The 15,173-nt window shown below is 35.4% G+C and overlaps 1 protein-coding gene across 9 annotated transcripts in view; it reads left to right on the top strand.

Annotated features, from left to right (window-relative positions):
* BMAL2 (basic helix-loop-helix ARNT like 2) overlaps positions 1 to 15,173 on the top strand; it is a 40,160-nt gene that overhangs the window by 15,785 nt on the left and 9,202 nt on the right. For 8 of the 9 annotated variants that reach the window (XR_012623506.1, XR_012623508.1, XR_012623509.1 and 5 more), the window contains 10 exons: positions 5 to 162; positions 2,721 to 2,800; positions 3,562 to 3,654; positions 5,641 to 5,758; positions 6,575 to 6,718; positions 8,238 to 8,478; positions 9,394 to 9,500; positions 10,081 to 10,231; positions 11,435 to 11,490; positions 12,280 to 12,388. Coding sequence is in view for 3 of the 9 variants with exons in the window: in XM_074826476.1 (XP_074682577.1) it covers positions 5 to 162; positions 2,721 to 2,800; positions 3,562 to 3,654; positions 5,641 to 5,758; positions 6,575 to 6,718; positions 8,238 to 8,478; positions 9,394 to 9,500; positions 10,081 to 10,231; positions 11,435 to 11,490; positions 12,280 to 12,388 (1,257 nt within the window). In the remaining 6 variants the exon portion in view is untranslated. Of the gene's footprint in view, positions 1 to 4; positions 163 to 2,720; positions 2,801 to 3,561; positions 3,655 to 5,640; positions 5,759 to 6,574; positions 6,719 to 8,237; positions 8,479 to 9,393; positions 9,501 to 10,080; positions 10,232 to 11,434; positions 11,520 to 12,279; positions 12,389 to 15,173 lie in introns of all 9 variants that reach the window. The other variant, XR_012623510.1, reaches the window with a different exon arrangement.

The following is a 15,173-nucleotide window of genomic DNA, read 5'->3' on the forward strand; positions in this document are numbered from 1 at the left end:
TTAGAGAGGCTCACAGTCAAACAGAGAAACGAAGAAGAGACAAAATGAATAATTTGATAGAGGAATTGTCTGCTATGATACCTCAGTGCAGTCCCATGGCACGAAAGCTAGACAAGCTTACAGTTTTACGGATGGCTGTACAACATTTAAAATCTTTAAAAGGTGGGTTTTAGAAAGCTAATTCTGAAAGTCCTTGCTCTATCAGGAGTTAGACTGTGTATCTTCTTTGATGTTAAATAAATCAAAGGTCATTTATTTTACATTTCCTTGCTGGATTCTGTTCTTTATTTAAATTTACGTATTAGCAGCGTCCAGAACTTCGTTTCTTCTTTTTGCTTAGTATAGCAGGAAAAAGCCACCCTTCAATGTCTGATATTTTCTGTTTGCTAAGGGTATGCCTTGCAATTGAATCACTCCTTGATTCTTTTTAAAGATTAAAATGATCAAGCAAGTCTGTCTTTTGTTATTTTCCAACTCCCAAAGTAAACATGTGTTCTGTAACTCTCCACTTTCCATCATACTTTTTGTAACAGTAATACCTTTGGTTCTGTGCCCATGCCAACAGCTGTACTGCTAATAGAGAAGTGTGGTGGTTTAGCCCCTGCTGGGGTCTGAGACCACGCGGCCGCTGCCCCTCCCCCACAAAGGGAGTGAAATACAAAGCCCCAAGACTGAAATAAGGAAAGGTTTAATACAACAATGCAATAGCAACACAACAAACAACAGCAATAACAATAACAGTAATAGTGATAGCAATGAACAGAGCAAAATAGCTACCAAATACAGCAGTGAGAGGAGCAGATGTACAAAACCACACGTGCACCGCGCTCCCGCGCCAGGAAAGTGTGACGCGCCAGGATGTGACGTCCGCATGGTGTCTGAATAACCCGTCTAGAGCTCCCCCCCCACTGCTGGGGAAACTTAACCCTATCCTGGTTAAACCAGGACAAGAAGCAAATGGTCTTCATACTCCTGTTTGTTATTCCCATGTTTATGATTGCATCAACCCTTTGTCTCTGTATTGGCATTTCTTATTTATCTGTTGACTTTGAAATTCACAAGCTCATGAAAAAGACCATTAAAAAACAAAACAAACAAAAACCCCACACTACCCAACCGAAAAACCCAACTACAGCTAAAATTTTGGGAAGGTTTTATGTTGAAAGCCAAGTTATAAAATATCAAATACTTCTGATGAATTGTTCGTCCAGTGTGCACTGGTAGGAAGCATGGGGAACTCACTTCAGTGATAGGTTAAGTCTTGCACGGTGTAATTTCATAAAACCAAAAGCAGTTGCATAAAGCTAAAGAAGAAACTGCATTTGGACATAATCATCTTTGAAACTTGTTTTGTTGCCTGCAAGAACAGTAGTCATAAGGAATGTTGCAAGACAAAACATACTTTAACAGAATGGTTGATGACTTTGATTACATTGAAGTCTTAAACACCATGACTTATTAAAGAATACCAAGAAAAAGGAGTTACCAAAAATTTATATCCTTAGTCAGCTAGCAAAGTTAAAGTAATCATGGATCTCAGGGAATAGTTCAGTGTCGGGATCAAACCAGGATCTAGTCTTTCCTCTCCTTTTACTATTGCTAGGTTTTGAGATGTTTTTTTCCTCCCCTAAAAAAATTATGTCCAAATATACATATTACATAATCTATCAGCAGCACACAAGATTTGTTTTTTTGGCAGCACTGTTTCAGAATAATAATTTGGTCAACTCTAAGCAAAGATCAAAGACTGCATTGCAAAAAAATTTATTGTAAATAAATATATCTAATAAGAAACCTATTAGTTTTAAGTCACAGAAGTGTAAGAAATTAATTATGCTACAAACTTGACAGTAATAGAATCATAGAATGATTTAGGTTGGAGGGGTTTTCTATGGGCCCATTGGTCCAAGCAGGCTGAGAATTTTGTGTAAAGAAATAATGTGACAAATTAGCAGAGCAGTAATTGCACTTGCAGTTTAAACAAGCATCTACAAGAAATCTTCAGCTCAAACATTTGTATTTGAACAAGAGTATATGAAAACTGCATTCCATCCAGCACAGTTACATGTATCTTCAAAACAAATGTTTTAAGAAAGTAGAAGATACTATGTGGAATTATAGTGAATGCTGAAATTTGCTGGAAAGACCAACTTCTGTTTACCTCAAAAAATAACTAGAAAATGTGGAAATGGTTATAATGACTAAAAATTATTTTAGTGTACTTGCCACAGATGCTAGAACAGTAAATATAGTGCATCAGTCTCACTACTTTTAGTGAGACACTCAACTACAGTAGAGTGTTCTTTGGATTGTTGGATATATAGTACTAATGAAGCATAATTCATGCCAGAAGACAATTGATAACTTTGGAATTATTCAGATTCAGCAAATGTTAAGGATTCTGAAATAAGCCTATGAAATGCTTCTCAAAAATTCAGTTGTCATAATGTATAATTTCTGTACATTGAAGATATCTGGGCAGAAGTTTTCTTGATTTATTTTAAGTAAAGGGCAAGAAAAAAACTGGTTGTGTGCCCATATTCATTACCACCATATGTTTAAGAGGGTTTTTTTATTTTTAATATTTTTAGGATTTTTATTTTATTCAGCTGTTGTAGTTGCAAAGAAAATTTATAAAATACAAAACAAGTATAACTCTGTTAAAAGTAAATTTAAAGTGTAACTTCTGACGCTATGTCTACAAATAATCTGTTTTCCAGGTTCCACTAGCTCCTATTCAGAAGTCCGCTATAAACCTTCATTTTTAAAGGATGATGAGATCCAACAGTTAATCCTTAGGGTAAGTGGAAGGAAACTCTCAGTTAAATAATATCCTTATTAAAGCTTGCTGTTAACTTGAGTTTTTAGTTGAAGAGTGCTGCTTCTTCCCATCTTCAAGCAAGTGCTTTGATGTACTTGATAAGTACTAGTTTATAAACTCTGTACACTATACAGGCTTTTTCATTATGGAGTACAGAAGATGATTTGTGAGTATGGCAGAGAGCAGCCCTTGAAGGGATAATGAATCTGTATACAGTCTGCATATTTAATACATAAATTTTTTTATGTTGATATTGAAGTCTGCATGCAGTAGAGAATGCTTTTAATTACGTGTAAATATACTTGCAGTTGTTTGCTCTCCTTCATTTAAATTTTTGATTATGTACTTTGAAAAAGATGCAGAAATAATACCTGAAAGAAACTTTTTCTTCTTTTTTTCACACTTTGTCATATATCCACACCCCTTTACCCTTTCTCATTTGCAACTGTTTTCTTTTTCCTTTGCTGCAATGACAGACTTTGCCAAGATCTGTAATGTGACTCCCAAGTTAAGCTGTTTTGCAGCTGGCTGCCTCTTTTCCCAAAGCTGGGTTTAAGAAGCTTTAGCTGTCTGTAGTTGAAGGTCTGATTTGGTCCTTGAAATCTTAATTGCTTTTTGGTGTGATTTATAGATTATTTAATTAAAAAAGTTGGGTTTAAAAGTGTGCTTCCTTGTAGTCATCAATATTCATTGTATATTTTAATTGTATGCTTCTAAAGACAGTATCTCTATATTTTCAGGCTGCAGATGGATTCCTATTTGTGGTTGGATGCAACAGAGGAAAAATTCTGTTTGTCTCAGAATCAGTTTGCAAAATACTTAATTACGATCAGGTGGTTATAATTGAGTTTCTTGGTTTGCTTTTACCTTCATTTTCTTAGAAATTTCTAAACTTTTACATTTTATTGTATATTACTGAAAAACAGTCCTTATGTATCATTTTTTGGAATTTCTTTGATTTAACCTCCTTCAGAGTAAGGCTGAATATCATGGAACAAAATATTTGCAAGTACAGTCAGTGTTCCTGACCTGAGTAATAGCACCAGTTTTCAACTGATCATCCTTAAGAAAACTGCTAGTTTGCGAGGAAGGGATAATTTGTAGATGTCCTAATTTCTATCTCCAAGAGATTTTCTTTTAAATGGTGAAGTGATTTTTGAGGGGTTTTTTTTAGTCCAAGGAAGATTGGTAGTTCAGCAGTGAAAGTTAAAGCTTTCCTTGTAGTGCCTTTATGTTTGGATGCACTACATAACACCTCATCCACAATAACTATCTGTGCATATACTCTTAACTTGAAGGAAAAACGAGATCATGTGAGCTAGCTTAGCCTGTAGAATAAGAGAAATAGGAAAACTCTAAGTAACTTCCATTAGTTGACATTTAACATCATGGACAATTACCAGATAATCAAGGCATGATAACGTGTTCATGTATGGCTTCTGTTCCAAAAACAGAGGCTAGACCAGTTAGTGCTTCCATCTGTCTACTTCTGTAACTTTGAAACCGTTTGTGCTGTGTTCATTTTCTCCATAAATGGAAGGACTCTGGACTCTGTTCTGTATTTTTTTTAAAAAAAAACCAAACTATATCATTTTAAATTAAAGTGAAATGAATCATGGGAACAAGTATAAAGCAGATTGTTTAAAAAAAAAAAATAGTTCTTGAGTAAATTTAGTGTAGAAGTACCTTTTGGAGTCTCTCACATCAGACATATATCTACTTCCAGACCCATAAGATCTTTGCTATTCCAGCCAAAGAGGTTCAGAAAGCATGACTGTCAACCCATAATTTATTAGCTTATTTGGGAATCATTCTAGGTTATGAATCCCATCCTGCAGCCTAATCTGTTTGTTACACCTGTATATTTTGACAAGGCTGCTATTAGCTTTTCTCAGTGGCACTCAGCATTTTTCCTTTGCATTAGGGGTAGGTGGGGACTGGGCAAATGAAAGAGGCTTTATGTCTATCCTGCTTTCTTAGAAGCTTTTCATTAAACCCATTTCTGACTCTGGCTTACTGGAAAAGTGCTCCCCTTTATGTATGCAGTGATCACATAGCAAGTGGCATGGGTCCAGAATGAGTTACAATTTGAATCTAGAATACTGCTTGTCAACATAGCTCCTTTCTACCCATTGATTTAATCTGCTATGGTGAAGGTAAGCAATGAAAAAACCCATATCAGCCCACTTCTGTGAGAATTGCTTCCTGTTTCAAAAGAAAGTGGTGCTACCTACAGTAGTGCTTTAAAGCAGCAGTCAGCAGGTTGAATGGATCCCAGCTAGAGAGATTCTTGTAAATATCCCCTGCTAAAGTGATGAAGTGAGCTGACCCCTACTTCCAGGCAGCTCCTGGCTCAGTGGTGCCATTTTGTCCAACCAAACTAGAGCTCAGAGTCATTAGGTAGCATGAATATTTCTTCCTGTTTCCTTACCTTCTTGCCCCACAATAATCTGTGAGTAGAGTTATTTTGTGCATAACCTTTCTTCAGATAGGATCAGGAATCATATTATGTACATAAATAAAACATTTAGTTTTACAGAACTGTTTTTTATTATCCAACCAAATCTGCTGTTTTTCAAAGGGGAAGTAACAAATGATGTTTTTACTACCCTGTTTTTATAAAAATAATATTAAACAATGGCAAATTAAATGTGGATCAAAATATTGAAGTTTAGAGTAACTGTGGTATTTGACTTTTTTTTTTAATGGTGTAAAAGTTGTTTTTCCGAGACAGTATGTGTGGGGTCCTGTTCTAAAACAATGTGGTTCTTGTTTCTTTTGGTTTTTTTGTTCTTTGTTGTTTTTTTTTTTTTTAATAGGCCAGTTTAATTGGACAAAGTTTGTTTGATTACTTGCATCCAAAAGATGTTGCAAAAGTTAAGGAGCAACTTTCTTCTTCTGATGTCTCTCCTAGGGAGAAGCTCATAGATGGGAAAAGTAAGTCATATTTGAATGTGCTCAGATTTTTTTAAAGAGATATTATTAAATCTAGTTATTATGCTGGACATATTCATGTGTTTGTACGTGCATAGATGTACAAACTTGAGGTATAATTTCTATGAACCAAACATATTTGCATGCTTATCTGCTGCTTAGAATGCACTTACAGTTTAAAAGCTAGCCCAGAAAATAATTTCTTTTAGAGAATAAGAATTACTGAAGTTTGCATTGTTAAAACATTTACCAAGATGCGGTCTGACGTTCTTCCTACCAGGCATACTACTTTTTTTTCTTGTATTTAATAGGTCTTGTCAGTACAAAAGACCTGATGTAGTCGAACATGGGATAAAATACTTCAAAATCAAGAATCACTGTCTTCTCTGAAAATGCTAAGTGTCAATCCTAATTTAACCAAGTCTTATTTTGTTTACAGTTATTTCTAATATGGAAAGCATTATGTACTCTGCAGCTAATGACTGTTTTATAGCTGGCTTTTATAAGCATTTTTGCAGGTCTTCATTGTACCAAATAGAAGTTGAAAGTTTATAAAGCATATTTATTAAAATACCATTTGGAATATCAATAAGGGTTTAAAAATAGTTTGGTAGTTCTTTTTAATTTTGTAATCTGTGTGACAGTCAGGTTTTCTTTGCCCTATTTAAGTTATTAGACTTTTTTCATTTTTAATTGTAAAATTTAGGCAGCTAAACAGTAAGGAGAATGTACTGGAAGCTAAAATGAAAAAAAGTCTTGTATTCTGAACTTTTATTGTTGGATTTTGTTTTTTAAACTACTCTACTAAATTTCTGTAAGCTGGCTTGCAAGTACACACAGATTTTCAAGCTGGACCAACTCGACTGAATTCTGGTGCTCGACGTTCCTTCTTCTGTCGGATTAAATGTAGTAGGACCACAGTCAAAGAAGAGAAGGAGTGCTTGCCCAACCCAAAGAAGAAAGGTATTAAAACCTAGATGAAGTGGGGGCTTTCTGTCTTGAAACTTGGTATATTTAAGTTCTGAGTCAGTAGTGTGACCCTTGTAGTTATCACTGACTTCACAAAGTAGCTGTAGAGAAGTGTAAATATGTACTGGAGACCATTTTGCAAAACAGTCTAATTGTACTCTTTCTCCTCCCTGTTCATTCCTGGAAAAGAGGGAGGGAGGAACCTGAATTACAGTGGCTGTTTAGGAGTGCATAGTCTGTTGTAGTCTAATTGTAGAAGTCTCAGGGAAATTTTTGAAAGCACTGGAGCAGATCAGAAGAATGAAACTAATTAACGTATGTCGTCTTGAAGATAACTGTGAATAAGGCCTGCAAAATCTACTGTTTTGAAGGAAAAAAAGCAAGTAGACCAACTTTTTTTTCTGATGTACTTTGTGTTGTGTGTACTTAAAAGTATGAATTTTCCTTTTTTTCCTTTTAATAGTAAAGTTAGTTTATCAGTGTAATTCCATTAATTTTTCCAGTAATTTTAATTTAGTTCATATTTTGGTATGCTTGTACAGCAGTATACTCTTGTCAAGTTTTCAGTGAATGGATCTTTTTAAAAAGTAATTTCCAGCTTTTAATACCTTAGTATTGATTTTTGCAGTGGTGTGCTGAAACTGTTTGACCCTGAAAAAGTCCTCCTACTTCTGTTTTTCAGTGTAACCTGTAATTATTGAGATGTACCATACAATAGTAAATTTTAAAATAGGTCTGTAATTGTAAGTAAACAGAATTCAGTCTCCCTTAATGTGCCAACTTACTTAGTGAGATAAGAATTTAACTTGTACAGATGTTTCTTGGGAAGGCACCTTGACAATCTGAGAAACTGTGGCAAAGTCACAGTAGGATAACTCATTTTTTCATATTACGGAGTTGATATATGTTTTCCATAGTTGATAGGAAATCAAATCTATGTAAAGCATAATTTGTTCAGAATACAGATATCAAGAATATGGCAATTTTTTTGAAACATAGTTACTGAATTCAGAAGCCTAACATAAATAGAAGATTAGCTGAGTTGTTTTGAGTGGTTGTCTCAACTGATTCTTTTAGCAGTTGCAGTAAGCATAGGTTATGATTATCAAATTCACAAAAGATAAATTGATTCGGAAGCTACAGAATGCCTCTCCAGTTTATTTTAATTTACAATACATATACTCTTATATGTATTCTCTTATAAAGAGAAAGTGATATGTGGGTTACCAGAATGTTGGTTTACATTTTTTTTTCTGTGAGACTGTGTTTGAACTTCCAACACCTATAACTCGTCTTCCTAAATCTTACATAGGGTTAGAAGCACTCTCTCCAGGTAAGCCAAAATTAAGTAGTACAAAATTAATTTAAAAATACTTTGTAAAATTATCTGTAGCCTTGTACAGTTGTTGTAGGTAAGCATAAAATATAGTTGCTGGTCTCATGGTGATTAAAAAAAGTAATTCAGTTTACTTTTTGAACCATGACTGCTTCTTATTTCATTTCTTTTTATTAGATCACAGAAAATACTGTACCATTCACTGTACTGGGTATATGAAGAACTGGGCTCCTAATGAAGTGGGAGTAGAAGAGGAAAATGATGTAGAAAAGGACAGTAGTAACTTTAACTGTCTTGTTGCAATTGGGAGGTTACACCCTTATATTGTTCCACAAAAGAGTGGAGAGATAAACGTCAAAGCAACAGAATTTGTTACACGATTTGCCATGGATGGAAAGTTTGTTTATGTAGATCAGCGGTAAGCATTTTGTTCTTTAATGAAGCGAAAATGAAAGCGACACCACCAGTTAAATTTTCTAATACTTTGTCAGAATTGTAATTTCTCAAGCAGGATAGAATTTCTGGGTGCTGTACACAAGAAGCAGCTCATTCTGAATCTGAGTACTTGGGCTTTCGGTTTTTTTGTCAAACATAAAATGTAATGCATAAAAGTTTATTGTCCTATAGGAAAAGGTGAGCTAGCAGGATAAAAATGTCATAAAATGCACTCATACTTATTTATTCATAAATAAAAATCTCAAATTAGACCTTCATAGCTATGCATATGACTTAAGTAACAAAATTAACCCCAAATTACTACTGCATAAAATCTTAACAATTTGGAACAAATACATTATATCTAAATGAGGCACCAAATTATTTCATTAGAAGTGAAAGCTAAGTTGCTATTTTCTGAACTTTCTAAAACAGATTTTTATTTGTTGTAGAGACTGAGCTACTCATTAGTGTCACTGGAAGCTTTTTACTGCTTTCAGTCATCTTCTCTTTCATATAAAAGCCAGTTTAAACCTATTCCTTAAACTGACAGAGCAAAATTCAACTACTAAATTTTTTGATGATGCCTTATGTGTGACCAGTACCCTGACTGGCTAATGGGAAGACCTAATGATTATAAGTATTTTGTGTGTACATGTGGTTTGCTGTATGAACACTGTTATTTTGTCTTTGAATTGCCATTCATTGCAAATAGCTAATTTGCAGTGAATAATATTTCCTGTTGGCTTAGAGCTATACTAATGCTGTATCTTTTTTCCAAACATGAATACAAGCATCTGTTCCTTTAAATATTAATTCTCTGCTTTATTTGATACTGAAGAAAACAAGCTTTGCAATTTTTGGAATCCACTGTAGTTCATGTTTTTATCTCTAACAGTGCAACAGCAATTTTAGGGTATCTGCCACAAGAGCTTCTAGGAACTTCTTGTTACGAGTACTGCCATCAAGATGATCACAATCATCTAGCTGAAAAACATAAAGAAGGTACAAAATAACTGGTCCTCTCAGACTGCTTACAACTCCATGTAACTGCTGTGTGAAAACACTACAAACCAAAAATGAGAAGCTGAGAATTAATAAAACTAAACAATAGTTTCTACAGCTGCATTAAGACATGCCCGCAGAAAGCTTGTAATTAAAGCAGGGAGAAATCTCTGTTGTCTTGAATCTTAGTGCAGTGCTTTAATTGAAAGGGAATAATGTTAATGCTTCTTTCAACCCTTTGCTTCAATTCTTTGTAAGAATGAGGAAGGAATCCTGAGTAGCAAATGTGCCTAAACATATAATTAAAGACACTGATTATGAAAGTTCACCAAGCCAGAAGTCTCTGTACTAGTGGTTTGCAGAAACTTAGTACTTGGGCTTTAATTTAAGATTAAGGACATTGCTAAAATTATAGTTTGATTTTAGTAGAGCTCCCGTCCGGTCAGTTGTTCTGGCATTTAGTTTGTATTTCTGGCCATGAAAAACATTTTGGTTTTATGATGCTATAAAACAGATCATTTTTTTAACTTTACCTTTCTAAGTATAAATGTGGTGATTACAACTTTCCTTTCTTATCTAGTGTTGCAGAATAAAGAAAAAGTATTTACAAATTCCTACAAATTTAGAGCAAAAGATGGGACTTTTATTACTTTAAAGAGTCAGTGGTTTAGTTTCATGAATCCATGGACCAAAGAACTGGAGTACATTGTATCAAACAACACTGTGGTATTGTAAGTAATTCATATGAATCCCCATGTTATTTTTTGTCTTAATTACAGTTAGCATTAACAGAAAGCAGCCTGTTTAACAAGCAGAACAAGACTGGAAAACATCAACACTGCACAAAAAATGATTGAGTAACCTGGAAGAACATTTTTTTTTCATTTACCAGTTATTTTTATTTCGGGCTTAAGTCGTAGATTTGACTCTGAAAACTACGCTGTTCCCCAGGAGAAAAAAATAGGTGAAAGAGTTTCTTATTAAAGGAAGAAAGGAAGGATCTTTTAAGAAAAGTAGATATGAATAAATGGAAATGTGAAGTTAGTTCAACTTTTCCTTCTGAGCTTTACATGACTGCATGTGTCAGTTGACCTAATTTTAAGTGTTACCCTACCTACCATCTGTCAAAATGTGGAGAAGCATAATTGATAGATTGTAGAAATGTAAGGCAGGACAGAAAGATACTCTCCAAATTGATTGCAAGGGAGGAGCCTGTGAGACAGTAAATGTGTGTGTTTTGTTCTTTTTTATTTTTAATTCTTTTTTTTTTCATTCTCTGTGACTTGCAGTGGAGCTATAATTTAGATTTCCAATGCTACTGAGGATCTTTGCCAATGACTGGGTTTTTGAGAGGGCGACGGGGGATTTTATTTCCATTAAGTTGTCAAGGGGGCCTTTTACCTATTCTGTAGGTGGTTCATGTCTTAAGTCAACATCACCCACCTATTTTGCCCATGTCCTTTTTCTCCAAGAAGACAGAGAAGATCAGTTAAGATAGTCTATGCTACCCAACCGCCACTGGCAACTTTTGCCTGCCCTGGAGATCTGGGCATCTGCAGCTGTCTAGAGGAGGGAAGGTAGGCAGCAGCTGCTGGCAGATGGTAGCCACTGTCCTGTCCTTGTAGCAGTTTTTTTTGCTTAACTGGTCCTAGTAGTAAAAATGGCAGCCTTGTTCTTTTGTCATGGAACACAGACTGTATTGGCCTTTCTTCTTTATTTGGAGAATAAGTGGAAATTAATATTTCACCCAGTGCTTCAGAAACAGTATAAAGGATGGAACACTGAAAAATGTGAGGTATATCTCATCTTTTTACTAGTTTGAGGATGTCAGTTTTTACTCTGTGTAAAGTATTATTGAAATCAAACATAAATATGCTGAGTTTTGCCTTTGAAAATTTTGCTGATTTTGTTGTCTTTATTTATTTAAATCTCAGAGGTCATAACGAGTCAGCTGAAGAAGAGGTCCTCTACGATTCCCAGCCTGCAGAAGGCAAGTGTCACTTCTTACAGTTACCAAAGGTGCATCTCCTGATCAATTACTACAATTTCAGGTTTATTCAATCCAGGAATTTTTCTGTTCTAGGTTGTTGTGCAAGGAAGGATTAATTTGTTCTAAAACTAATTCTGGTGACAATTTCTGGTTACTCACATCATCCTAATTCATATCATTCACATAACTCTGATCAGAAGGGCTTATAGTGTTTCTTTTTCTTCTAGCAACTTCTAATATAGCTAGGATTTTGGTTGATAGGATATTATGCTTCTGTCACAGAATCTTCATATTTTGCCTGGCTTTCTGAAGAAATGCAATTGTACTATCTGTGTTTACCTATAGAATATAGGATGATATTGATATATATTTTGTTAATATTTTTATGCTGTGCATAGATGCTGATTTCTACATGCTGTTTTATCATCTTTCTACAATTTTTTTTATTTTTGCTTTTGAAATTGTTCTTTTTAATAACTGATTTCAGTTTGTGAAAAATTCAAGGTTTTTTTTTTTCTCACGTGTTTTTCATTGTCTGTGAGAGACTGGAGGTGGTGATGATTAAACCTACTTTCACTACTGGAGATCAGTAATTTTCACAAATTCAAATTTTCACTTACCTCTATATTTCAAATGAGACTTAACAACACCCTCCCCCATGAGTTAGTGTTTTAAGGAATTTAACAGAACAAAAACTGCTTTAAAATTAATCCTTGAGGTGATTGTTCCTTGCTGTTTAATGAAACTGCTACAAACTTAAGGTTTTATTTTGGTTTTTTTTAACTTTAGATGCTGTAAAGCAGTCTTTAGTAAGTGTACCTGGAATGTCCTCTGGAACAGTTCTTGGTGCTGGAAGTATAGGAACCGAAATTGCAAATGAAATATTAGAATTGCAAAGGTAATAAACACTTAACATCATACACTGGGCTTTTAAGTAAAGATAGAGAAGAGTATTATGTGATTATGTGGAGGTGGTTCAAATTTCATTTTTATTTTATTATGTGTATAAAATATTTCTAGGTTGAGCAGTGGCGTTATGAGATACCAATTATAACCTAATGTTAGTCTTATGCACGGCAGAATATATCACTGGTGGTGAGAAATACTTTTGTTTTGGGCATGCAATTTCCTTTGTTAATGAAAGTATTACTTACCTATGACTTCAAAAGTGATAGTGTGATGCAGCTTCTTTACGCGATGTTGAAATGAGTAGATAAACCATTCGGGAATGGAAAATCAGATGTCTCTGAGTAGTGTTTATATTGTTCTGATAGTGTCACTCTGCTAGGAAGACTTTCCTTGAAACAGTCCCCAGTGGAGTGGTTTCATAGCCTGTATTGTCCATTTCATGATTATCCTGAATGTAGACTAAAGTGATAGCACAATTCCCTCCCAGTACCCAGTAACAGATTAGAAAAAACTCTCACTCTCATTCCAAATGGAAATCCATACAAGATTCAAATTGTTAATTAAAGATTGACGCTTTTAAAAATAACTAGTTTTATCAGATACACAGCATAGCCAAGGAATTCAAAAGGAAGAAAGGTAGTTTTAATGTGAAGATATCCTTATGTATTTTTTGTGTTGTGCACCCACAGTGGTGCCTGAGTTGCTTATAGAGTGAAAGATTATTACTCTATGTCACTTTGCACTGTATCAGCATTTGTTGTCTAAGAACATTTCAAAAAAAAGTCTCTGAGCCCCCTAATTCCAGGACTTCAGGGTGCACATGCACAGAAAAAGTCTGTTTTCAATCACAACTCTTTCAGGAGTTAAGGCTTCATCAGAAGGTCCAACCATTTTTGTTAAGGTCAAATTTAGCATAATGGTACTATCATCTCATCAGCACAGGACAAGTTATCTAAATGTTAGCTTTGCATAATGAAGCCATCCCTCAGACTTTAGATCTTACATTTCCAGTTCCAAGTAACAGAATGCCAAGAATTTTTTTATGTCTGCAGAGCAGTGTGTTCTAAGGTCCCCTGTAGTTCTTTCCACTGGCACTTTTGCAACTGGACCTGAAAGAGTAGTAATACTAAATCTTCCAGGAAGAAGTATACCAGTTTTGGCAAAAATGGTAAAGGTATAAGGAATAGTTTCATACCATAGAATATCCCAAGTTGGAAGGGACCCATGAGGATCATCAAGTCCAACTCCTGACTCTACATAGGGCAACCTAAAAGTTAAACCATATATCTAAGAGTGTTGTCCAAACACTTCTTGAACACTGACAGGCTTAGGATCATGACCACTTCCCTGGGGAGCTTGTTCCAGCGCTTGACCATCCTCTCAGTGAAGATCTTTTTCCTAATATCTTTCCCTGATACAGCTTTAATCCATTCCCCACGTCCTATCACTGGACACCAGAGAGAAAACATCAGCACCTCCCTCTCTGCTGTCCTTCATAAGGAAGTTGTAGACAGCACTGAGGTCATCTCTCATTCTCCTCTTCTCTGTGCTGAACAAACCTAGTATCCTCAGCTGTTCCTCATGAGTCATGCCCTCTAGTCCTTTCAGCATCTTCGTTGCCCTCCATTGGACACATTCTTATATTTTTATATTCTTCTTATATTGTGGAGCCCAAAACTGCACACAGTACTCAAGGTGAGGCTGCACCAATGCTGAGCCTGGTGGGACAATCAGTTCTTTCAGCTGGCTAGCTATACTGTGCTTAATGCACCCCAGGGTACCGTTGTCCCTCTTGGCCACCAGGGCGCATTGTGGACTCACATTGAGTTTACCATCAACCAAACCCCCCCAGATCTCTTTCTGCAGGATGGTACTCCAGCCTCTTGTTCTCATCAACACATATCGATATATGCCATAGCATAGTGAGCTTCTGCTGTTTCAGTAGTAGTCTAACTCATCAGCTTGTCTGTGAGGATGTTAAGGGAAACAGTGAGAAGAGCTTTACTAGAGTCGAAGTAAACAACATCCAGTGCTGAAGTCCAGGATTACACATTATCTCTTTGCAATGTGATTGTCTTCTCAGCTGTCTCTTCATCAGAAGACAGTACTGTATTTTCTGAAACAGTAAAAACCATAGGCAGAGCCAAAGATTGTGATAAGTGACAATGGTAGATGTTTCTTACTCTGTTTTCAGTGTTTTGGAATCACCTTCCAACAATGAAGTCACATTCCTTTACTAGAATAGTTAAGTTGCACAGGGAATCATTAATTTTCAATGAAAGGAAGAAAAGAATAAACACTTTAGTTGTAACGGGATGAAAAGATTGCTACTTAAAAAAAAAAAAATTTAAATTAATCTCACAGCATGTTGGCAGGTTGCTGGGGTTATCCAGCAAGGAGGAGGAAAAGCACTGGCAACAAAAAAAGGATTGATATCCTCAACAGTGAAGATGGGATGTTAGATTTTGGTAATACCATTGTTAATGGCCTCTCATCACTACCACCAGTAGAGGGAAGGAGAGTCAATTTTTATATCTTTCTGCAGACTGAAATAAGTTGGCAAAAGTTCTCACATCTGATGGTTAATATCCAGGCATCACACAAGAGCTTCATTTGACTCTTGTTCTAGACACTTCAGTCAGCTCAATGTGATGTTCTTGCTTCAGATCACCTGACTTTTTCTGAAAATGCTTACCCATGTGAGTGTAAGTGTCATCAACTTAAGGAAACCAGTTTATTAAGTAGATGAATAATAAATCTGCTGGATGATGAAA

The sequence above is a fragment of the Strix aluco genome, chromosome 5 (genome assembly GCF_031877795.1).
Source record: "Strix aluco isolate bStrAlu1 chromosome 5, bStrAlu1.hap1, whole genome shotgun sequence".
Lineage (NCBI taxonomy): Eukaryota > Metazoa > Chordata > Aves > Strigiformes > Strigidae > Strix > Strix aluco.